The sequence below is a fragment of the Sciurus vulgaris genome (assembly GCF_902686455.1).
Source record: "Sciurus vulgaris genome assembly, chromosome: 11".
NCBI lineage: Eukaryota > Metazoa > Chordata > Mammalia > Rodentia > Sciuridae > Sciurus > Sciurus vulgaris.
In genome coordinates, this window is record NC_136472.1 from 115,770,403 (window position 1) to 115,796,692 (window position 26,290).

At 47.8% G+C, this 26,290-nt stretch overlaps 1 protein-coding gene across 10 annotated transcripts in view; it reads left to right on the plus strand.

Moving 5' to 3' along the window:
* The window catches only part of GRIK4 (glutamate ionotropic receptor kainate type subunit 4), a 410,374-nt gene that overhangs the window by 331,694 nt on the left and 52,390 nt on the right, over positions 1–26,290 (plus strand). For all 10 annotated transcript variants that reach the window (XM_079103138.1, XM_079103145.1, XM_079103144.1 and 7 more), the window contains 2 exons: positions 3,618–3,725; positions 10,947–11,150. In XM_079103138.1, the coding sequence (XP_078959264.1) occupies positions 3,618–3,725; positions 10,947–11,150 (312 nt within the window). The remainder of the gene's footprint in view (positions 1–3,617; positions 3,726–10,946; positions 11,151–26,290) is intronic.

Below are 26,290 nucleotides of genomic sequence, written 5' to 3' on the forward strand. Positions count from 1 at the left end.
GAGCTTGGGGGCTAATTAGTCTCTTCGCCAGGTTCCCAGAGGTGAGGGGTGGGAGGGTGCATTGCTCAGCCTGTTGGTTCTGGCTCTGGATAAATCATCTCTATCCTTGGCTTTTAAAGGAAACTAGCTCACTGAGTAAGACCAAAGAAGCTGGGGCCAGGGCCTCTTGCAGCAGATGCTGAGTAAGAACTGCATCTCTTGAGAACAGTGGGGGTGGGAAGAGAGGTGGGGTGGGGGGCTGAGGTCTTACTGGCCCTGTTGGTGTGAAGTGTAGGTTTAGGGTGACAAATGGGACTCTAGAAAGTCCAATCCTGTCCCACACATCCAAATGCTGACATCCACCCCAGTTATTTTTTATTTCTTCTGTCCAAATACAGCCCTTCCAAGCTTAACACAGATCAGGGTCCAGTTCTACCCATTTTGAAGGCAGGAAAACTGAGCCTCAGAGAGGAAAATAATTCCATCTGGCTTTGTGAAGTGTCAAGATCAAGAAGAAAGCTGTGTACCTGAGTTTGTGTTGGATGGTTGAGGCCCCTGAAGGCACCTTCTGCTTAGCCTGGTCTGCTTAAATGAACAGCACCATAAGAGACAACAGCAGAAACAGGGAAGAGCCCAGATTTAGAAGCAGACAGATCAGGATTCGAGCCTGTGCTGCACCTACCAGCTGGGTAACCTTAGGCAAGCCACAAAACCTCTCTGAGCTTCAGTTTCTTCATAAATAACATAGAAACACCATAAACACTCCAAAGGGTGACGGGAAAATCCAAAGAGGTGATAGAACTTTCTATTTAACACAACAGTTGTCTAGACCTGTTATCCTTTCTCCTTCAGTTGGAAATCCAGCGCATTCCTCAACCTCCTTATATCTTTCCTGTACAGAGAGGAAGGAGACGCTCAGACAATAGTTTGGAGTTCCTGGTCCCCTTAAGAAACCACAGGAGCTCCAGAGGCCAGAGAAGGGCTCACCTGCCTTCTGCCCATGCCTGGTCAACAACAGCCAATCTGCCAATAGGAGATGAGGACTTTCCCCTGCTTTCAAAGTCAGTCCTGGAGTAAGATACTGGGGTCTGAGCAAAAATAAGTGTGTCCTCTTTTGTCCTAAGCCACAAAGGCTAGTGGGGGAGACTAAAACTGCAGAACACTGAAAGATGGCCATTCTGGCTTCTTTGGGAAAAATCATCTGGTTTTAAGAGCACAGGGGCTGTGTGACCTCAGACTAGTTGGGTGGATTCTCTGAAATTGGCCTGTTTCTTTATTTGTTAAAAGGGGCTTGCTATTTGGATATGCATGAGACACTGCTTGCAAACTAAAAACAAACACGAGCTTATATAAAACCATCCTGCCCTTGCAGAGGTGGAAAAATACTACCCCCCTACTTCTTTTTTTTTTTTTTTTTTTTTTTTTTTTTTTTTGCAGTGCTGAGGATTGAACCCAGGGCCTTGTGCTTGCAAGGCAAGCACTCTACCAACTGAGCTATATCCCCAGCCCCCCTACCTCTTTTTCAGGTGGCATCCTCTCAAAGGCACACAGGAGTATTTTTGGTGATCTTCCCTTTGTCATCTGAAAGGCCCATTCCTGGAGACTCTCAGGTTCCTGCCTGGAACTGGAGGCCCATGAGAGCTCATGATGGTCCATGGCGGTCCCCAGTGGGCCCTGCCTTCCACGCTATGAAGTCAGGAAGCTAGTTCTTGCTCAATGTGCCCCTGAGCCCTCGTGCCCCAGTGGGTGGGTTTGAAGGCCAAGGCCAAGCTAAGTCTCCATTGTTGTTGTAACTTCCGGAAGAGAACCCAGAGCCCAGCTCTGGGGAATAGAGCTACGAGGCACCCATGGAACTCAAGAGAGTTTCCCAGGGAAGCTGCTGCTGGTGCTTGGAGACGCCTGATAGAGTCGGCTTTCTGTGTCTCCATGGCTTTGTAGCCAGCTGTCAGCTGTCTCTCTTGGCTGCCCACCTCCAATCTCAGCAGCAGACATTTGTCAGCAGCTCCAGCTCATAGAACTATATTGGGATTTTATATGCGTGTATTATATATTTACATATTACTTATACATTTGACATAGCATATATTTACACACAGCGTATATTTATATAATATATACTTAGATATATTATAAAAAGGTTCTACTGAGAAAAACAATCTAACAATCCACTGCTATTGAGTTTAGGCTTAGGTTCCTTAGAATGGGGAACTAAGTAAGTTATGGATTTTTTTTTCCCCTGGGGTCTTTAAAACAAGGGGAGAGTCAACAGTAATATATTGTACACCTAAAAATTTATTAAGAAGTTACAGCTCATGATGATTGTTTTTACCACAATAAAATAAGACTAAAACTAAAGATAATACAAGGAAGAAAACAATAGGGAAGTGGAAGAAAAATAGTTATTAGTCATGTGTCTGTTGCTGTGACAAAATACTTGGGAAAATCAACTTAAAGCAGGAAAGGCTTATTTTGGTTCACGATTTCAGAGCTTTCCATTCATGGTCACTTGGCTCCATTGCTTGTGGGCCTGTGGTAAGGCCCATGGTGGGGAGCTCATGGTAGTTTCTCCCCCCACGGTAGCCAGGAAGGGCAGGGAGAGAGAGTGAGAGGAGGGGGCAGGAGACAGATGTACCCTTCAAGGACGCATCTCCAATGACCCACTTCTTCCAACTAGGACCCACTTCCCAATTTAAGTTATGAATCCACCAGTGAGTTATCCATTGATGAAGTTAGGGCCCTCTTGATCCAATCACATCCCAAGTGTACCACCTCTGAACACTGATGCACTGGGAACCAAGCCTTTGGCACAAGTTTTTGGGGGAAACTTCAGATCCAAATGACAACAATAGCTTGTATTGAATGCCAGATTAAATACATTCTCACACTGACCCAAAGAACTTTCTATTGTTCCCATTTTACAGATGAGGAAACAGGGTCAGTGAGGTTCAGAAACTCTTCAGGGGTTTCATAGGGAGATCTGTGCTTCTGGGTCTATGTGAACACTGCAATGTCCAAATGGCACAAATGCGATCTTCGAGAAGGTAGGGAAATGTTACCATGCCCATTTGTAGATGCTGAGGCTCTGGAGAACTTAAGGAATGTGTCTAAATGCTCACAGTAAGCAAGCAGATCAAACAGGGTCCTCTCTCTTCTAGTTCATTTACTGATCTATATATTTAACCATTCAGCAAACATTTATTAAAGACCTTGTATATGCCTGTTTCCTCCAGTATACCATTCTAATTCTTATTTTGATTAAGACAATTATTGAATACGGGCCAAAGTACACGAGCACCTGTGGTTCATTCTGAAAATAATGTGTTTTCCCCATTCGTTGTTCCCTTCTGGGCACAGAAATGTTCCTGAACCGTGTTCCATTCCTACTTTGTTTTTCCATTTGCCCCCGATCTCCCGACTTCACAGTCCTTTCCTTCCTTAGCCTATCAGTGCCCCCTTCCTTCAACCCTGTCTTGATCTAGCACCCTGCTCCCTACTCCACATCCCCCCTTTTATGGCTGATACATAGCCCAAGAAGAGGCAGGGGATTGTCCTCTTGGCTCCTCCAAACCTGGGGCCCCAGCCTGCCAAGCCTCTTCTTCCTCCATGTCTTCCCAGCTCTCTCTCATTGGTCTCCTCAGATTGGCCAGTGGCACGTGGCGGAGGGCCTCACCATGGACAGCCGCCTCTACGCCTCCAACAGCTCAGACAGTCTCTTCAACACCACCCTGGTCGTCACCACCATCCTGGTAAGTGGGGTCTCCTGAGCCGCCCAGCTGCAGCTCCCCAGGGTGCCTCTCCCGAGCCAGTGCCGAGAGCTCACAGGCTTCCCAAGGAACAGAAGATGGGAGAGCTCATCACAGCACCGAGCCCAATTTATGACGGTGTAATTACACTCAAGTTGCTGTTTCATATGGAAATGATATTTGATGAGTTCCCAAGCAGCTGGGGAAGAGGGATAGAGCGGAGAGACTCCACAGTTTGTGGGTGCCTCTTTCATGGGCACCCTGAAGGCTGGGGCAGCTACGCAGGGTCATGTGGAAAGCACCTTCAAACACCCATGGGGGAAGCTGGATCCACTGCGGAGTGGCTGGAGCCACCGGTGGCTCCTGCTTTTTCCCATAAGCCCACCTTGCTTGGTACCTATAGTATACAAAATGAGGTCCTCCCATACCACTGTCCCCCAAATGGACACCTGAATGTCTTTAGGTTTATATGGCTTCTTTTTTCATGTCCAGATGGTGAAAAGTGAGTACTTAATTAACCTATAGGGCAAGGGACCATTTGCGTTTTTATTTGATTCAGTTCTATTCAATAATTACCAAGTCCAACCTTGACTCCTGCCCCCTGCCATGTACCCGGCACTGGGCTGGTCACGGAGACCAAAGATGGGTAAGACTCCCATCTCCATCCTCAGAGGTTAGAATTTGGCAGGTGGGATAAGTCAAGTGCATACATCGCCAAGGTATTATTTGTCTTCCCCTCAGAAGACCTCACGTTTTAAAAGATTTTTCAATTAAACCATCTGCATGTATTAAGCAATAATTACTTTGTTCCTCCTCCCCTCCCCCTATTAACTAATCAAAAGTATATTTTCCCTGCGTGGCACAGCATCTGATCAGCAGGAGATAACCAGTGTAGTCATGTTGATATTGTAGCCCAAAGCAGGGACGACGTATGGGAAAGTCTGCTCCGTCTACCCCTCTTAAATGTACAAGGTCTGCAACATGTTTGTTTCTTTTAGGCTTTTTAAGATAATAAAAAGAGCTCAGGGACCCCCATCGTGACTTTCACAAACTCCTACAGGTCCAAGAACACTAGACTGGAGTTACTGATCTACTGTAAACAGGATGGGATAAAAGCCAGGAAAGAGGTGCAAACCTAGAACTGTGGGGTGCGGAGGAGAGAGAGGCTCATCCTGCAGCACAGCCTTAACAAGGAATATTTAATTAAAGATGGACTCTGAAAGGAGCAATTGGAACAGGGAAAGCGAAGGAAGGAGAGCATCGTTAGGTGTTTAGGAAATGTTGAAAAATACCAGCTTTCCCCCCAAAATGGGCTTTGGTAGGGAAGGCAGAAGCACCAGCCAGAAATGTGGGGTGAGTTCAGAGTGCTGAGGAACTTGAACGTCAGGCCCTCGGTTTTTATGTCATCTGGCAGGAGGTGGGTTGCTGAATATTTTCATTCATTCATTCTGTGAGTATTTTTTAGGCACTATGATTTGCTTGGTATTTTTCCAGGTGCTCAGAACACAGCAATGAATAAAACACCAAACCCACCATCTATAACAAGCTTCCATTTTGGTGGGGAACATGCGACAGACAATAAAAAACTAAGGCTGGGCAGGGTGGCATTTGCCTGTAATACCAGTAGCTCAGGAGGCTGAGGCAGGAGGACTACAAGTTTGCAGGCCAGCCTCAGCAACTTAGCAAAACCCTATGCAACTTAGTGAGACCCTGTCTCAAAATAAAAAAATGAAAAAAGGACAGGGGATGCAGCTCAGTGGTAAGCACCCCCCGGTTCAATCCCTGGCTTAAAAAAAAAAAAAAATCTAATATAAGTTGAATATCCCTTAATTCCTTATCCAAAATGCAAAATGCCTGGGACCAGAAGTGTTTTGATTATTTTGTTTCAGGTTTTGGAGTATTTTCATAGTCTTCACCAGTTGGGTATCCCTAATTGGAAAATCCAAACTCTAAAACACATGACAGCATTGTGTCAGCATTCAAAATGTTTCAAATTTTGGAGCATTTCAGTTTTGGATTTTGAGGTGAGGGATGCTTGATTGGAGGGTGGTAAAATAGAGCTGAGAGGGGCTTGGGGTGCAGAGAGCTAAGGCAGCATCGGCTCCAAGCTGGTCAGGGCAGGCCTCCCTGAGGAGGAGACAGCTGAGCTGTCCTGATATGGGGAGTGGGGAGCCAAGCAGTTTCCTGGAAAGGAGATTTCAGAAGAGGGAACAGTTGGAGCCAATGTCAGAGAGAGTGACAGTTCCAGCTCCCGGGTTTTACACCCTCAGGATCCCAGATTCAAGCTTAGCTTATCTGAACAATGTGAAATGCCAGGAAGGTAAGAGGGTGGTGGTGTCCCCATTCCAGCCGAGAGCTGGGACAGCCTGGCTGAGTTGAGTTGGAGGAAAGGACACAGTACACAGTGTGACTTCCCTCCTGCTGTCTTTCCTACCCCTGAACAACTTCTGGAGTCTGTCTCCTTCTATTGGTCTCACAGCCTGTGCCCTAATCCAGGAATCCAGGCCCATTCACCTCTTTGTCCTCCACTACTGTGGCCTCCTCACAGGCTCCATCCTCACCTGCTTATCTACTCCCCCAACTAAAACCAGAATTGTCCTGTAATCTGCTTCCCCTGCCCCTCAGCTTGAGATGCAAACCCTTCATATTCAGGACTAGCCCTCCTTGCCTGCTTCCTCTCCGTTCACCTTGAGGTCTAGTGGTGATGGATTGTGTACCATTTCCTCAGTGTATCTTGCCTCTCCCTGCCTTTGCACATGCTGTTCCCTCTGCCTGGAATGCCCTTCCCTGCGTTCCTGTCTCCATCTGGAGAGGCCCGCATGTCCTCACTGTTCTGCTCAGAGGTTGCTTCTTCCATGGAGTCGTCCCTCGTCTGACTCCTGCCCTCTCCATCTCTAGCTTTGTCTCCGCTCCTCCCTCTCTAGGGCAGTCCTCTCTTAGGGGATGTCCTATGAATCTCTACCTCCCCTCTAGAATGAGAGCCCCTTAAAGATCCGGATGTCTGGTCACATTGGGGCTCAGTAATTAGAACTGGACTGAAGGATTTCCTTCCCTACAGATGTTGAGGGAGGAATTTGAAGGAATTCCTCACACATCAAGAAGAGTTTGGGAGGGAGGTGGGGGACTTTCTGGATCGTGCCTCCCGCCTCTCAAGTTTGGGGATTTGACTTGTACTTTTGACCTGGCACAGACCCAGAACTACGCTGGGGCCCCAAGTCCTGTTTCCAGGCTGAGAAAGTCACTCTCATCTGCACATGTGTGTGTGCGTACCTGTGTGCACATGCATGCTCACTGCACACACGTGAGTTCACAGGGTGGAAGGTGCTGGTGGGACACTTTCATGTGACATGACATTAATGACATGGTAAGGAACACTCAAGCCAAAATTAGCACTGGCTCTTTTCCTGTGCATGTGTGTCTGAGACGGCTGATCTGAATCAGTAACTCTTACCAGGAATGATGATCCTAATTCAGTCCCTAGGTGACCATTTGTGGGTTTTTTCCTGGCAAATGGTAATCCTGAATGATTTATCCCTTAAAACTCAGCACATATCCATGTTGTCTCTCGCTCCTGTCAGGGTGCACGTGGGACGTGTGAATGATTTATTGGTTAATACCAGCAAACACACAGAATTAGCTGCAGCTCTTGTTCCCTGAAGACATTCTCCGTGTCAGACCCTGTGTCAAACACGTCGCCGTGTTGTGGCCTTGGGGTTTCCCAACATCCCTGTCTGATAGACCCGTGTGTAGCCCCCCTCATTTTCCACGGTTCAGTGAGCCCTGGCCTTTCTGATACTTTGACCATCCAACACATCTCCTCCCTCCAGAATCTGCTTCTGTATATTTAGTTTGAATATGTTAGTGAAATTTAAATTAACTTGAGAGCAGAGAGTATTTGGGGAGGAGATTTTATGGTACTCCTCAGAATAATTAAAGATGCCCTGCAGAAGCCCTCAGCCAGGCCATGTTGGTGAGGTCATTTTGGCCCTTCTCTCTCTCCCCTAATCACCAAGTGCTTGACCCTGGAGCCAGGGGTGGGGACCAGAGGAGAAGGGACAGTCTCAGACTGACTTGCTCTGTATCTGGGGTCCTCACAGTCTCACAATTGGCTACAAAGAGCAGGACTTTGGGGGATAATCATGGGAGCCCAGCGTGAGCACGGGGGTTGGTGGAAGAGGAGGCAGGACAAGGGCAAGGAGGAGTTAGGTTAGGTGGAAGATGGGAGGGAGAGGAGTTGAGACCTAAGAAGCCCTTGAGCCAAGGGTGGCAAGTGTGGAAGGCAGGGAGACCAGCCCGACACACTGCCGTGACAGTGGACATGGTCGTAAGTCAAATCATGTCACCTTCCACTTCGAGCTCCTGCCTGGATATACACCCTGTCCCTTCCTGTTCTCCCATCTCACCATGGTGTCTACACTGCCCTCTCCACCCTTCCCCATAACCTCTGGTTTGTCTTGCCCTCCGGCTGCCCCCAGAGTAGAAGCTCCATCCAACAGGAAGTCAATGTCAGTATTTCAGCACTTCCCTCTCTTAGCTTCTAGAACCATTTCTACCACAGTGCTCAGCCATCTCGCTGAATACCTGTCCCCAAGCCTGATTGCCTTTGTGACCCCTGGTCCTGCTCGATCTGCATTCAGCCTCCTCTCCTCAGCTAGGCCCTGGGGCTCCCACGCTCGCCTGCTTCTCTCTCCTTCTCATAACCCACCTCGAGCATTCCGCCCAACCTGCCCACACACCAAGCCTTCTAGCTGTTATGGGGCGCAACTTAAGAACAGACCGATCACCACTAAGAAGTCCAAATTTGAGAGTCTTTATTAAGCTGGCCAGCTGTCTGTCTCACACAATGCCCCAAAAAAATGGCTATTGGGAGAACAGCCCTGACCACAGGGTTTTAGGGGTTCTTATACCAAAAATCACATCAATCATAAGTGTCTGTTGCTATGATTCGAAATTACACATTAACATCATGAGATCATCAACAGAGGGGGAAGTGGGTCAAAATGACCCTTACCCTAGGTACAAACTAAAGAATGGTTGCTAACATCCACACAATCACTGTTTACATGGTACATTGTTTAGGAGCAATAGGAATCAAAAGAGAGCAATTCTTTACTACATAGGAGTTGTCATTGTATACTATTAAACATGTCACACCAAGTAACTAATGATGGGCACAGAGGCGGGGTGTTCCCATGGGAGAAGCTTATTTCCTACGTAACGTGGAGTCTCAGAGCAAAATGGAGTCTGTTTAGTCATTTCCCTTAGAGTCTGGCCTAGAACATTCTCATGGAGTCAGATCTGTCAGCCCATCACACTAGCCTACCTGCTCCCACCTGCAGCACAACTCCAGGGTGGGCACCCTCTCCATCTCCTGGTTCTTGAGCCTTGCTCCACCCACCACTCCTCTTCCTTCCTTCTCAATCTCTCTTCTTGCAGGATTTCTTGCCTGCCTACTTGCAAATGCATTCTGCTCTCTCCCATCCTAAAACACCTTTACCACCACATTGCTGAGCTTCAGCTACCCTCCCATGTAGGGAAGTGTGGATTCACATCTGGGTGTGCCCTTGGGGACCCTCCCACCCTGTCATTTGCAGAGAGCACCACAGCTCCGAGGGGAGGCTTGTCTCAGCTGTCGGGGAGAAGGCATGTGCCCTCTGCTTCCTCCATCTCCCACCTTCTCAAAAATGCTCACTCCTGCCTGATTCTTCACTCCCTGATCCTTGCAGAGTCCAAACACCTGCTCTGCTTCTGCCTCCCAGTGGTCATGTGACTTGTGATCCAGGTGCCTCTCAGTCCTGTCTCACCTTTGCATTCTCCTTCCTCAGACTTTCCCCCCTGTCTTTCCTGATTTCCAGCCTCTCTTGCTGTTTAGTTGGTTCTATGGCTGCTCTTCACTCTCCCACTCTCAAAGATCAAGTTCTCCACAGGAATGAGATTACTGCTCCTCTCTGTCCTCAGTTCTTCCCCACCACGGCACCACGCATTGTACGTATAGCTCCAGCCTTCATATCCCAATCCCGGTCCCTGTCTTACCCTCACCCCACATGTTAAGCACTCCTTCATTCATTTCCTCCTGGATAGCCTGCCCCCACCTCAAATTCAACATGTTCCCAGTCCCTTTCCCTTCCAAGTCACCTATGCCAAGGATGACACTGTCCTTGATCATCTGCCCAGATGCCCAGGGTCCTCTATCCTCTGTCCTCTGACACCCAACCAGTCATCAGTCCTGTCTTCCCTCTGTCTCTTACACCCTTTCAGCTCTCTCTTGTCCAGCCCAGGTCATGAGCAGCTCAGGACTCAATGTCCCATATCAGGCCTGTTCTTGTGGTACTTGCTCCCTCTCTTACGACTTGGTGTTCTTTACTTCCAGCTTTGTATTTAAAACCCAAGATGCTCCCCCACCAGACCTAATGTGGTGTACAGTCACCTCCTCCTGGCCTCCAGGTCCATGCTGACTCCAATTCATCCAGACTTTTCCTCCACACACCCTTCCACACAACTCAGGCTGCCATTAAACTGGAGGATCCATCGTCCCCTGAGTGGACCACCCTCCTTCTCACCTGCGATTATGTCCTGATGGTGCCTCTCTTCTGTCCATAGTGCCCCTCATTCCCATCTGCCAGTGTTCTGCTGTTCTCTAGAGCCCACCTCCTTTGTGGAATGTTCTCTGGACATTTCGTTAGAGAGGCCCACCCCTCTCCTCGGTGCTCTCTGCCTAGGATTGGAGTTGTTCACATGCCTGCTCTTACCTAGGAAGCTGTGCTATAAGCATCCTACCTCTGTTGCTCAGCAGTGGGTCTGTGTGCAATAAGAGAGTGGGAGAGAGAGAGAGAGGGAGAGAGAAAGAGAGAGAGAGAAAGAGGGAAAGAGAGAGAGAGAGAGAGAGAGAGAGAGAGAGAGAGAGAGAGAGAGATGGAGGGATAGTAGGGCCAGAAAATGACCTTTTGACAGTGTGGAAAGGCTTCAGTTTGACCTTCTGTGCAGTGGGAACCAGTGTGTATTCCGGGTAAAAGAAGCAGCTTGAAAGTGCACTTTGAGGAATGGGTCAGGATAGAGGAGCTCATTGCCACGTCCAAGGTCAGCCATTACCCAGGCCACTCTCCTACTTGTACCCCTCTATTCCCCAACCTTCTGTCCACCTTCCCCAGCTGTGCCCCCTTCCCATCCTGTGTGGCTGGGATGCCAGGCTAAGATGAGAATGACAGCTGCCCAGTTTTGCTGCAGGAAAACCCGTATTTAATGCTGAAGGGGAACCACCAGGAGATGGAAGGCAATGACCGCTACGAGGGCTTCTGCGTGGACATGCTCAAGGAGCTGGCGGAGATCCTCCGCTTCAACTACAAGATCCGCCTGGTGGGCGACGGCGTGTATGGTGTTCCCGAGGCCAACGGCACCTGGACTGGAATGGTGGGGGAGCTGATCGCTAGGGTAAGGAGAGGACGGGGTCTGTGCTTGCTGTGGGTGGGAGGCCATGGAAGGGCGTAAGGTCGTATTGTATGTATGCTCTTGAACCCTCCATTTACTTAGTCATACACAAGTGCCTTTTTCATTTATTGATCTGTTCATTCCACACATCTTTACTTGCTATGTACCTCGATGAATAGACCAGGGTGATCACTGCTCTATGGCTCTCCCAGGCCAGCCCTGTAACAGGTCATGGAGGCTTTGACACATCAACATGTATTTTGGAGTCTGGGTTCTATTTTTGGGTAACCCAGGTACTTTCCATTTGTTGTGATGACTTTGTTGCTCATTGGCACCCCCTGGCAGAGCTTGGGCAGGTCCTGGGAGAGTAGAGCACACCCTGTTAGCTGACTGATACTTGAGAAATACTGTCAAGGCAGACATGGTTAAATAACGGGGGAAAGGGATCGACCATCAGAGGAGCTGGTCATGGTGCCGCTTATTTTGTTACTTCTTGTATTATTTTCCACTATCATGAAAGTCCTTTTATAGACCAGGGTAGGTTTTCAGGGTGAATGTGGAGACTTGTTTAAAATGCAAGTGAGCTTCCCAGAATGTCAATCTTCTGATAGGTTAGAACAAGGGTAGAGAAAGTTCTTCCGTGGGGAAATCTCTTGTTTTCTTTGTACACACTATTAACAACTGTAAAAATTAATTAAATCGTGGCTAATTCACTATCCACATTTCTACAACTGAGTTTTTATGATCAGGACAGATGAGGAGGACCCAATGCAGAGAACACAGACCTGTGTCATTAGTGTGACCTTGAACCAGCCCCTTTTCCTCTTTGTGTTTTCAAGGGTGGAAGGAGCCCCCGCAGCAACCCAGTGTGCTGATGTGCAAGGCACTCTCCACAGTGTCTCTAGTCTTCTTTAAATATGCCTTTACCACTTGTTATCCCTGCCTTAGGAATGAGCCATCTGAAGCTCAGTGAGCTTAATGGCTTTTCCAGAACCACGCAGTTAATATTTGCCAGAGCTGGGATTTAAACCCAGATCCCTTTATTTATTGAATGACAGTCATGTTCTGCATGATGATATTTGGTTAATCTTGGGCTATAGATATGGTGGTGGTCCCATAGATTCTATTGCCTAGTGACGTCATAGCCGTCTTTGCATAGGAGCACTCTGTGCTGTGTGCGCCATGAGAAAATTGCCCTACAACTCATTTCTCAGAACATATCTCCATTGTTAAGTGACCTACGATTGCAATGTGACTTTAATCCTTTGCATGTACCAAACCTGGAATATAAAATAACCTTATAAGTTCCCGGTCTTTAAAGGTGCTAATTTGAGTGTTAAGGAAGCATTGTTGACAATGTCATGTGAGAAGTTCTATGTGGGTAGGAGCTGTGGAAGGGGCATCTCAGAGCTGAGCAAGGAGGATGCTTAGGAGTTTACCTGGCAGTAGAGACAGTAGCTGCAATGACACTGAACAGCAAGCCTCATTCAGGGGATTTGGAATTATGAACTTTCCAAAGGGACTGGAGTCCCCAAGTGAACTGGCTCAGACAGCTGGCTCAGAGAGGCTGGCAAATGGAAGACTGACAAATCAGCAGAAAACCACAGAAGGATAGGTAGCCTGCAAAGAATCTCCCAGTGGCAGTCATAGGAGGGGTAAAGGCTTCAGCAGGGATCCCTGATGTCTTTGAGACTCCAGCTGACCCTGCTGATGATGCACATGCTTCTGCAGGAAAAGATTTGTTGCTTTTCTCTGCAGAGCCAGATCCCCTCCTGGAACATTCTTCTTGTTGGGATTCTACTGCAAAGTCTCAGCCTAGCAGTTAACCCACAGGAGGCTGAAATGCCGTGCCTTTTCCTTACCCTCCCACAATGTACTCGGTCACCTTGAGCCATTTCTTCAGCCTCCTTGGGCTGCCTGGTGCCTGCTAGGGTGACTTCAGGGGTGGCGGAGTCAGTGCACAACCATCTCCTTATTAGCCCCCTAATGAGCTGTGACATGGACTGGCAGGAGAGGGAGAGGAGCTTGGGACTCAAGGACATGCAGCTACATACTGAGCAACTTGGGCAATCAGACAGGGATCTTAAAATTCACCCCGGCTCATCTTTGGAGCAAAAACACTTTGCTTGCTCTCATCAAGGTGCTTTGATCTCATCAAGACTTGGTGACATGATATTAATTAACCAATTAACCCATTAATTCAACAACTATTTATTAAAGATCTTTCACTTTTGTGGACATTAGAGATACAATGGGAGCAAAATAAACATGGACATTGCCCTCACGGACCTTCCAGACTAGGAAGCAAGACAGATGGTAATAAATGATCACATTTTTATTTATTTCATCCTATGATGAAAGCGCAAGGGAAGCAAATTTGCAAGGAATTCTGTGGGAGTATCTAGAAGGAGGGGGTCCAATCTAGAGAGGCAGGGGCAAGGCTGCCCTTGAGAGATGATGCCTTCTGAAGAATGGGTAGGAGCTTACCTGGACAGAAGCCTGGGTGCCACTGGGGTTGGCCCTGTCCGGGAGTGAGCCATCCCACCTTACCCAGGTTGAGGCTTTGATAAGTTTTGCAGAATGCTGCCCTATACTCACAGTAGTTCTAGGCTTGATCCATCCTTAGGATCTATTCCTCAAGCTAGACCAAATATTCCAGCAGAGAGTAGCAACAGAGTGTCCCTCAGGAGATCCCTCGGGCTACTGAATATCCACACTGGATGAAACCTTAGAACTCATTGAATCTAAACCTGTCCCTTAGGTAGATGAGGAAATAGAGACTGAAGAGGTTAAGTAACCTGGCAGAGCTGACTCTGCTAGTAAGTTTAGAGCCAGCGCTTAAGCCCTGGTCTGACTTCGGTCCTCATGGTCTGAGGGAGCACCATCTTGATGTTAGACAGACCTAAGCTAATGTTTCACTTACTAACTAGCTGTGTTCCTGGACAAGGGATGCTATGTTTCCCACCTGTGCCACCTCCCCATTTGCAAAGAAGTTTTTGTGAAAACACACACACACACACACCACAGAGTATTTGGCATATAGAAAAGATGCGTTGTCTTAGGCTAAGGTCCCTGAAAATCAGAGGCCAAGGCCAAAACTTATCCCCTAAGATAGGGAGTGAAATTCCAAGGAAGCGGAAGTGACGGGGAGGGGAGAGTGATGGGCAAGAGGGCAGCCCATATAGCAGGGAGCATGTTAGCAAGCTGGTCATACATAGGTTTTTACCAAGCACAGCTGATTATTCAGTCTGCAGAGGCCTCACTAGTCCATAGCAGGGAGGGACACACATGCACCTCTCTTTGACCCAAGTTCATGCCGTAGGGCCTCTCCCACTCTCCTGGGCTATGCACCGGGACCTTCTAGTGTCTTCAAAGGAGTTAGATCCAAAGGCAGAAATGATGATCTTGAAGTGCAAGGCAGATTTGTGGGTTGATCCAGAGGCACACCCCTGCCTCTGGCCTTGCCTTCAGCTGGAGTTGCTGGTGCAGGCCAGGTTAGGAGAGGACCTGCATATGCTACATCTTAGCAGCCCAATGAAGCATCAGGACTGGAGGCTCACAGCACATGGTGTGAGAAGTGAGGCAAGACAACATGGAGGTTCAGGAGGGCAGACCAATGGCTAGGCCAGCCATGCTGGTGGAGCTCTGGATTACACAGCCCCCGCCATGGAGGCAGTGAGTGACAGATGGCCGAGCGTGCCTGCATGAGGCTGGGAGCTGCCCTTTGTGGATCACTGGAATGCACTTGGTACCCTCCATCTTCCTGGAGGGCTGCTGGAATGTTGAGAGGAAATCCTCATGGTCGAGCAACCCCACAGATAAGAAAAAGCTGGCTTGACCCAGAAGTGATGATTATTAGGCCCTTTTACGTACACCAGACTGTCTCTGGGTGTTCCTCTTCCCATATGTGTTCTGATGCAGAGGATAAAAGTAAGCAAATCATCTGTCAACAGCTGAGAGTGAAAATCATTGTTTGCATCACATTGGGGCAGACCTAAGATTTCTTCTTAGGGAGTCCAGGATTCTGAGCGCCTCTGTGCCAGGGCCTCAGAGGTTGTCCTGCAGGCAGGGTGGCTCCTCCAGGCTGTCACTCATGCAGCGCATGCAAAACACCATAAGGTATATGTGCACAAAGCTGTCCACCATTTCCCTGTGGACAAAGAGCAAGGGCAATGCAGCTGAAATCGCAACAACAGATATGGTGACTTGTTGTCAAGAAGAACCCCTGAACGTGGGGCTTGGGGCTGACCACAGCATCTGCGTCTTTGGAGAGTCTGAAGACTATAGCAGCTGCCTATATGTCTGAGTGATAGAAGTAGCACAGAGTTATCTCTGGTAGAGGAAGCCTCAGTCTGTTGTCACCTGCTTCCCCAAGACAGTGGGGTTGGGCACTTGGTGCCTTAGCTGTGAAGAGCATTCAAGCATCTTTCTCTCAGGTGTATAGAAATCCTCAGAGCATGTCTTTTGATGTAAATCCCACTTAAAGGGAGTGTGGTTGGAGCTAAAACAAGTGGGTTCACATAAACTGGCCAGTGGTCAGCTTCTTATACATGGGACTGAGTCTGCGCAGGAGAGAGAAGGGTGGCTGTTCGAAAAGTCTAAGGTTTGTATTTATTTTGCCCCAGTCAGCTGTTTTTCATGTCCTCGGGGCCCTATTTGGGAGAAAGGAAAGCACATTCAGGAGATAGAGCCCCCATCTAGCTTCACGATTCAGAACAAAGTACCCTGTTGGCATTCGACTCCATGTTGGCAGAAGGGCACATTTAGGTTTAAAGAGAAAAGGGCTTTGGAAGGCTTACATTCAAGGCTCATAAGCCTTGGACATCAAATAGCTCTTACCAATGACATTTTGACGAATTAAGTGCAAATGAAGTTGAAGTGCCTCATTCCATTTCCTCTCCTGGGAAGGGAATTGGCTAAGACCTGGTGGGGTGGCTGTCCGTGGCCTCAGTCCACTGGGAAGGTTGTCCAGACGTTTTGCTGAATGGAAAAAAATTTCAACTAGTCCCCCGGGATCACTTTTCACCTTGAAGTCAGAGACTATTTTAACTGCAAATAGGTCATAGAATTCTATTCAGCATTCTTTCAAGTAAAGAAACTCATTCAGGAGCCAAAACTGAGTGTTCAACTTTTTCCCTATGTGACGGCCACACTCAGGGAAGAACTCGCTCTACCTTCCTTGTGAAGGCTTGGTTTCTGCACTTACTCGAATCAAGAAGAGTTGGACTTCAATTATAATTTGATGATCCATTCATTCATTCATCCATCAAAGTGCCTGCTTGCTGACAAGCACTATTTAAATGTGAGGAATTGCCTATAAAGAGTACAGGAGCTACTCAAAGAAGCAGACAGGTAAACCAAGAATTACTGTACAGTGTGACACATGCTTTATTAATAATAGTTATAATGATGATGATAATAAAAATGGCTGACATGTATTAATTGTGTCCGATGAGCCAGACACTGTTTGAAGCACTTGAGTATTAACCAAATGCAACAACCAAATGTTGCTGAGGAGGAAACTGAGTCACAAAGCACTTAAGAAAACTGTTCAAAGTCATATGACTCATGAGTGGCAAGTGGTAGGTCCATTAGAAGAACAAGGTATCATATAGGACCAGGGAAGAGCTCATCAAGGAAATGATAAATTTGCAGATTCACTTTCTGTGGTTTCAGTTACCCAAAGTAAAATCTGGTATGAAAAAATTAAATGGGAAATTCTGGAAATAAACAATATATAAGTTTTAAATTGTGTGCCATTATGGGTAGCATAATAAAATCTTTCACAATTCTGCTTCTTCCCACCTAGGATGTGAATCATCCCTCTATCCAGCATATCCATAGTGTACATGCTACCCCACCCCCCGTTAGTCACTCAGTAACTATCTAGGTTATCATATTGACCATAAAGGACCACAGTGCCTGTGTTTTTATAACCCTTACTTTACCTAATAATGGTCCCAAAATACAAAGGCAGTGATGCTGGTGATTCCAATATGTCAAAGAGAAACCAGAAAGTACTTCCTTTAAGTGAAAAATGTAAAAGTTCTCAACTTAATAAGGAAAAAAAATGTCTGCTGTGGTTGCTAAGATCTACAGTAAGAACAAATCCTCTATCCATGAAATTGTGGAAAAAGAAATTCATGCTAGTTTTACTGTTGCACATCAAATCACAAACGTTACAGTCACAGTGTCTGAGAAGTACTTAGTTAAGATGGGCAGGACATTAAATTACAGGGTTCCGTACTTCACACTGTTTCAGGCATCCAGTGGGTGTCTTGGAATGCATCCCCCACAAATAAGAGAGAACTACTGTATTAAGGATTCAAGAGAGATCATCTTGGTAGAAAAAGATATTCTAGGTGTGGTGGATGCTAAGATATACACTGTATAGCACTGTTGGTTCTGGGAAACAGAAATCAAGGATGGGGAGGGACAGTATGGAATAGGGCTGAGGTTAGGGGCCAGCCATGATAGGATTCACATATTTGGAGGTTTATGTCCAGAGGGCTAGTGGAAGCTGATGGTTTGTGTACTTTATTCAAAGAGAGGAGTGGCATATTTGGCTTTGGTTCCAGAAGGTTCCAGAAGAGAAGGGGGCACAGATTGGAGGTGCGAGGATCAGATGCAGGTTTAGTCATTAGACAGCTGTCTGGTGATCCAAGAGGATGGGATAGGCAGTGACAGTAAGGCAGCCCAGGAGAGGATGGCGACAGCAGGGGAATTTCGGCATCCAGGCCTAGGGACTGGAAAGTGAGGGGAGAGTCCCTTTCTTTAGACTTGTAAGCATGGGTTAAGATCACCCTGCCTCTCAGGGGTAGAGGAATGGGCTATTTGGTGCTCACAAAAGTCCTGTCTGGAATGGCTTCCTAAGGGATGTGCACCACGTGTGACCCCTACTTACAACCTGCTGAGACCTGAGAAGGGAGGAAATCCATCTAGTCTGGCTCATTGTCCACTGGCAATTGTACTTGGAAATCAAAGGGCCGGAGAGCTGGACTGCATCTTGGGCCCGAACTGCCTTCGCTCCGTCACAACACAGTCTCATTGTGAGTCTCAGGGTTCTTTTAAGTTACTCAAGTTCTTTCACCCACGGATAAAAAACCAATAAAGCAGTTTATTGACAGTCCTCTCCTTTCTGAAGTGATACAGGCTGCCGCCCCTGCCCTGGGCTCACCAGGCTCCCTCCCACTTCAGGGGTGGGACGCACTCTCCACAGCCTGCACTTGGTGTGAGCCTGGCCAGTGCCCTACCTGGTTGTCACCTGCTTTCAGAGGAGGGCTCTGCCACGGGCTTCTAGATTTTCTCCTTCCTCTGTCTTCCTTTGGCAGTGTCAAGGGTCAGAATGGATCCTCTCTGCTCCAGACTCTGGTCACATCTCTTCCTAGCTCAAAGCTGAGCCACAAGAAGGGAAGGGAGTAGGAGCAGGGCGCTGATCCTCACAAGGTCAGACACCATGCCGGGCTCTCTGCTTGCTGATCCATTTTATTTTTACATGGCCCCAGGCAGGGATTGTTGGCCCACTCCACAGATGAGAATGTGGAGGCCTGGGAGTTCTGTAAATAACCCGAGTGCAGGCACATACACGGCCAACTCAGACCCCAAACTGGTTTTCTTTCCCCTGCACCAAAGGGGCACATGGGGGATGGTGACTGCAACAGAGAATGATTTTGGCAGAGTCTGCCTATTCTGTTCATAGGTTTGATACAAGGAGGCAGGGGACAGAGGGTAGCCGATATGCTGGTGCAGGAAAATGGCGATAAAGGAGGTGGCTCTGAGTGGCCAGGGAGGGACTCTTGGAGGACAATTATGTCCTCAACCCCCTTATCTGGAAAGTCAGTGTTATTATCACCATCTCCTTTATATAGACAAGGAAGCAAAGCCCGGAGTGGCTAATGTCTGGACATACTTGGACATGAAGCCAGGTCCTTTTCCCTGGGGAGCTTTGTAGCTAGAAGCGCAGACACCAGGAGATATCACTTTAACTCAGGTTCATATGGGATAAGCCCTGTACTAGAAATACCAAGGTATATCAAACTGACATAGGAGAGTAGGAAGTAGAAAGGATTTCTGAATGGGGACCCCAGGGTGGATTTTCAGTGGAAGGGAGACTGGCAGCTCCCTGAGGGAAAGCACGTGTCTTGTGCATCTTGGAATCCTTGTGCATATAACAGGGCCTGAAAGAATGGAGTGTAAGTAGTTCTTAAGTCACACAGGACAGGGCACCTCTGACAAATAGTCCTTGCATAAATCTAGGGGAAGCTGCCTTCAGCTTGTGTATGTCAGCTAGGACTTAGAAAACCAGGCTTCTGCTGATTGTTCCATCAGCATACAGTGACTTAGTACCTTAGTATGTCTTGGTTCCTGTGCTGGGAGTTCTGGTGTCAAAGGACAAATCAGATTTGGTTCTATGTTTGGAAGCTTATATATGAGATGGTATGGAGGGAGGGAAAGTACCAGCATGGAAAAGATACCAACATCTCAGGAGACCCGAGCTGGGCAGGATTAAGGAATGACACTGTAATATCACCTGTGAGCTCAACTCCCCATCTCTCATCCAGCATCTCTCATCTCTTCCCTGGGGTCACAGATCTTAGACCTGCCAGATTCAGAGAAATACCTCAGAGTTCTGCCGCCATCCTTAATCCCTGGGTTGGTTGGTTTGCACCAGACGTGTTGATCTGAGGGATCTTGAGGGACTTGGAGTTCAGTTAGGTTCAGCACTCTCTCATCAGCTTCAGACAGGGGACTCCTCCAAATCCCAGGGGCATCTGGAAGCAGCCTGGGAAATCTGTCAGAAGGCTCACTTCTCGGGAATTATTTCCACCTTCCCCACTGAGTACCAGCTGTTAAGGAGAGGGAGGGGTCTGCAGAGGAAATGAGGATGTATTCATGGAGGCCTTGAGAGCCTACTAAGAGACAGGCTCACTGTTAAGCTGAAGAGACAGAAGAGACAGGCAGTAGGGTATTGACTTGGGTCAGGAGCAGGAATCAAAGCTGTGGACGGTGACATCTTAGTGCCCTTTAAGAATACCCTGGTCCCAATTCCCCACCTCTAGGACAGAGGTGAAGATGTCATCTGCAGCCTTTGCCACGCTCTAGTCTGAGGTCACGTGTTCTTTTAAGAGCTCTGGTTCAGTGAGCAGGAAATTAGCCTCTGCCATGTTCCCCAGAAAAGCCTTTCATTTACCACCCGGTTTTAGGGTTACTCCCCAAACCTGGATTTCCAAAGTTGCTAAGCCTCGTTCTTTCACTCCCCAAAGTTATTGAACACCTACTACCTGTTAGGCATGTATTGTGGACCATTTCTATCCACCATCCTATTACTGAACCTGAAACTAGGACTCCTGGTCCTGCTGATGTACTTCCTGTCCTTGGCCAATATTTCCTGTCCAAGATGCACTGATTCAACAATGGTTGTGATTTAATTTGAATTAGACACAGTTCCTCCTTTTCAAGAGCTCACATTCTGTGTACACAGGACCTCAAAGTGCAGATTGTGTTTTTTCCAAGGGGTGAATGTGGCCTGAAACCTAGCAATCACTCTGTTCACCAAGCATGTGTCGGTGTGGGATCATATCCACATGTGGGAGATTTTCTTCCTGCAAAGATATCTTCAGCTTGCCAAACCCATGTGCCCACAAGTCTGCTGGGAGAGTCAGTTTTTATTATTTATACAATGGCCCCAGTACTACTGGGGAATAGGCCCAGGACATAAAAATAAAACGAGACCATAGCATGAGAGAGATACAAAATGAAACCATATACCACATTCTACAGGAGCACAGAGAAAAAAAGGATTATTATTATGGAGGGAACCAGGCAAGACTCTAGAGAAGAGCTAATGAAAACTGTTTATTGAACACCTACTACATGTTAGGCATGTATTGTGGACCTTTTCCTCTCCATATAACAACCTTACAAGATGAGTATTATTATTCACATTTTCTAATGATGACACTGAGGTTAATTTTGGATTACCAGAGTGGCTAACTCAGATCACACAACTAACAAGTGACTGGTCTGGAATTTAAAAAACCAAACCCTCTTGACATCCAAGTCCATGGTCATCCTAATCCTGTGATGCTTCCAAAGGAACTAATGGTCAAGCTGGACCTTTATGGACAAGTAGGAATTTGAGAAGCAATAGGAGGGAAAGAATTGCAGGCAAAAGAAACTATGTGGGGTCGGAAACATAAGACAGGCTTGAGGAATGTGGACAGAGTGATGTGGCCATTTCATAGTTTGGAGGGATGTCAGTAGCTTAAGGTGATGCTTAAGCCCAGCTTGTGACCTGGTGGACCATGGTAAGGAGTTGGGACTGCCTTCTAAAGATAGTGGAAGGAGTCATGGGGTTTTTTTAAGCAGGAGAGTGAAGTGATTTGATTTTTGGTGTAGAAATAAACTCTTGAGCAGTGGTTCTCAAAGTGTGGCCTTTGAACCAGTGGCATCAGAATCACTGAGGACTTGTCAGGAACCTAAAATCTGGGGTCCCATCCAGGCCTACTGAATGAGAAACTTGGGGTGTGGTCCAGCAGTTTACAATTGAACAAGCTTTCCAGGTGATTCTGATTCATGCTCAAGTTTGAGAACGACTTGTTCCCATGTGGCTGGAGTTTGAGAACTACTGCAGGACCTACTAGAGTTTGAGAATCCCTGGTGCCCAGTGCAATCCAGTGGATGGAAAAAGTGGGAAAGAACTGGAAGCAAAGAGACCAGTGCAGAGGCTACTGAATAATTCACAGGACAACTTGAATGATGATTGTGGCAGTCAGAGCTCTAATGGATTAAACAGGCATTTCAGTGGTAAGATGGATGGGACTTGGCTATTGAGTGAGGAGAGAGCAGGGTAGGGAGGGAGAGGGAAGCCTCCGGCCTGATTCTGGTCTCTGTTTTGGATTCCAGATGGAAGGGGAAGTCACCAAATGTACATAGGGAAAGGAGTAGCTTTAGATGGCAGAGATGAGGAGGAGATGACATGGTACAGTAAGTCAGTAAGGTGGGAGAGAGGGCAGAGCTGGATCCCAGCTCCATCTGGAAGTTGTCTGCTCAGGTGGTGGTGAAATGGGAGGACCCTGCTCACCCCATCCTCACACCACTTTCCCTCCCTGCTGGCCACCCAGTATGAATCCATCCTTTCTTTGTCAGTAATGAGCAATGTTGACTTGGACAGGTCACCTGACTTTTCTGATCTCCAGTGTCTTCATCCCCAAAATGGAAATGATAGTATTGGGTTATTGTGAGAAAGAGATGACATCTAATATCCTCAGTGTGCCTAGCACATTGTAAACTCTTAGTGATTCGTTAGCCATCTCCTGTCCTTTGCTTTCCATATGAGACTCTGCTGGCATCTCCTCTCCTGGCCTGAGCTTAGTTTCACCATCTGTCCCCAGACACAGGCACACACATGCCTGCTTCCATGTGAAGTACTCACCCAGGCCCAGGCCCTTCCCTCTCCCAGGCTGTCCTGGGTCAATTTCTTCTTGCTGTGCCACATCCAGACACTCCAACAGAAAGTACTGACTTTCTGTGTCCTGATGCCCTGCACATCCAGTCTTGATCCTGCAACAGGGAAGCACAGCAACTTTCCAAGGTTATATGCAGTGACGGCAACCTGCTGTGCTGTTCCTGTCGCCACCCTTCTTGCCCTCTGCAGGTAGGAGAGCACAAATCCCTTTCAGGGTGTGGTAGTGTCTGGGCCATCTATTGTTAGGTACCAAGTTGGTGGCAGTGGTGGCAAGTCCACTTGTCCTCTTGGGCTTAGAGAAAAATGACTTGAGTTAGAAGTCAGGATCTGTCCCCGAATGTTAAATGACTATCTGGATCTTCCTGGGCTGCCATTTGCTCACCCTTTAAGGAACCATAACCATTTCCCCTGGGTCAGGCCATCATTTCTCCAATATCCCTTCGATCTGGAATTGCTCATTGGGAGCCCAGCAGGCCCTGCATCTCCCATCGCTTGCCACTCACTCATGATGCTCCGTCACTATGGGCCCTCCTTGTTCCTGGGACAGAGCATGCCCACTGAGCATGTGGCCTTTGTATTCACTCTTCCTTCCCCAAGTCTCAAGTCTGCTATTTCCATCTCGTTGTCTAGGTCTAAGCCCAGTGTTACCTTCTTCAAGAAGTGTTTTTTCTCTGCTACTCTGCAGGATCCATTCCCTCTCCCTATCACATTCTGCTGCATTACCTTATTTTATTGTCTTCGAAGAAATTATTACCATGTAAAATCATCTTGCTTATTACAGGAGTGTTTGTTTATTATGTGTCTCCTCTCACTAGAATATAAATTCTTTAAGATCAGGAACTACATCCGTCTTGTTCATCCCTATACTTGTAGCATCTAGAACAGGTCCCAGCATACAATAGCCCTTGTAATTATCGGATGGATAGATGAACGGATTGACAGATGAATGAATGGATGAATAGATGGATGGTCCAATGCATAGATATATGAATGGAAGGATGGGTGGGTGAATATATGTATGAATGGATGGATTGATATATATGGAAGAGTGGGTGTGTGGGTGCTGTGAAGGCATGTATGAGCAAACTAACCATGACAGCCATTAACCCCAAGGAACATAGAGCCTAGACAGATAGCCCAGTGATGAGAACCAGCTGCTGGTTTCCAGACAATGCCTTTGACAAGTAACAGGGACAGCCCAGCAGTGATCCCAATATGTGGGTGCCTCCAGCAGCTTGTTTTTGCTGAGACCACCCTCCCATGGAGTCCATGGTGCCTGTGCACCCCTCCTGCAGTCCCTGCCTCCCCTTCCTGGCTCTGCCTCTTTCAGCTCCTTGCAGCTGGGCTCCAGCTCTCCCACGGCATGTTCAACCCCCACCCCACTTCCCAGGGCCATAGGAGCTTGAGAGAGAAGCATATGAGCAACCACGCCCCTCCTTTCTTTCCCCCTCGAAGTGCCAGAGTCAGTCGCCTGTCTCCTGTTTTGTTTCCTGGTCACAGTGACTCCCCTCTTCACACACTAGGCTGTAGTTGGCCTAAGTAGGTATCCGTTCAGCCCTTCCCACGTGCACGTTTACATTCCAACTGCCTGTGGAATAAACCTACTCCATAAAGCTTGCTGCCTTTATTTTCTTGGGTATGGGTGTTGGGGAGACATCATTGAGCAGGTGCCAGGACCCCTCTGGACTTCTGAGTCACCTCACCCATGACTCCCATGTGCTATGCTCAACCCCTTATGCCTCCCAATGTGACATTTTGTCTGTCCCTTGGCTGGAAATGCTCTGCAGATAGCAATGGGCACGGTGCTATGTACTGGATACGGTGCCAGTCATTGCTTTACAAATATTATCTCATTTAATCTTTAAACACAACCCTGAAGTATTATTGTGCCCAATGTAAAGATCAGAAAAGCAAAGCTCAAGATGAAGAAATTTATCCAAGGTCACGTGACTGGGAAGTTGAATTCAGTTCAGATGAGTCCACAGTGTGTTCTGGTTCCTCTGCAGTGCCTCCCTGAACACAGGCCGTGTTTACTTACTAAAGGTCCCGAGGATCCCTGCCCTGCCCCAGCAGGCAGACCCCACTCAACCCTCACCTTTCAGTGAGTAAATTTTCCCGCTTCACAGGGTCCCCAGTGTGCCACTGTGCTCTGTCCTCCACCCCTCACCAGAAGGTCTGGGGTGTTCCGCTTGCCATGGCTTGGCCTCACTGGCTCCTGATTCCTGTCCAGAATCGCTCCATACTCTGGGAGGCTAATTCACAGACTGTTTTTCATGCTGTCCTGTAGCTTGTTGGGGGCACCTGACATCCCACCATCCATGAGTGCAAGAGCCAGGCTGGTTTGATCATGCCAATGGCATGTTGGCAGTCACTGAGGCAGCCATCCCAGATCCCTGCTGTGTCCCATCTTTCCCAGAACTGTTGAATTATCCCTTATCTTCTGTAGTCCTCAGATAGGTTCCCTTGGTTTAGGACAAACTCCTGTCCCAGCTGTGTCTATATTTGCTATTTAGGCAACAAAAGGAAGCTCAGCTCCTTTGAGATGGCAGCATGTGGCTGGGTCAGAGGATTTGGATTGCTCAGAAAGATGCTGTTGACTTTTGCCGGGCAGATCCATACCCAATCAGGAGGCACCCTGAGCAGCCCTGCTGTGTCCTGGATGGCAGCAGGACAGTGGACCCAGAGGCCTGGCTGGCTGCCAGGGACTGGCACTTGGTGGAACACAGGCTGGAAATCAGAACAGAGGGTCGGTGATCAGTGAGTGCCGCAGGTATGCAAACAGCTGTCCATGTGGCTGACGGTGAAGTGGAGGTCCAAAGGAGCAAACTAGGGAGGGGACTTAGCCTTAGAGAACCCCACCAGGCTGGACAGTGCTGCCCAAAGCAGAGGCCAGATCTCTGGCACTCAAGGGAATGAACAGAGAATGGAAACAGAATCAAAAGCAGCATGGGAATAATCACAACAAACATTTATTAAGCACTTAATCTGTGCAAGGCTCTGTCCATTAGCACATGTAATCCTCACAACAACCCCAGGAAGTAGAAACTGGTTCCATTCATACTTTATTCATGAGAAAACAAATTCAGAGGGGTTCAGTAATTTGCTCAAGATCACACAGCTAGCCAGAGGCAGGTTAAACCCAGAGCCTCTGACGGCTCTTTGGCTTCTTGCCAGACTCTGAGTGGTAATCCACACAAAACACTGATCATCCGTTTCCTTGAATCTGGCATGAACTGGGCCCCTTCTCTTCTGAGTCCTAGGGGAGTCTGGAGGGTGACTGTGGCTCCCAGCAGGGAGGCCAGGTCCTCCCCTCCCCAGGGCTTTGCCTGGTGTTCCCATCAGGCAGAGTTGACTCTTCTGGGACTTTCACAGTCTGCTCAGCTGTTTGGACCAGAACAGAAATCTGGATTGTTCTCCATCTGAATACAAAGGCAAACCCAGTTAAAATGTCTAGATGTTCACCTCACCCCTTACATTAGAAGCCACCAGGTGTGTGAGCAGAGTACCCGGGAGACACACTGTGCCTGAGCTGAACTTTCTTGTGTGTGAGAGACAACTGCCACCACTGCTGCCCTGGTCGAGCCTTCCACAGGGTCAGCAGGGTGTTTGAAGCCAGGCTTGACAATGGCCATTCTCTCTTCTACTTGGGAAATCACTCTGCTTTTTAAAAACCATT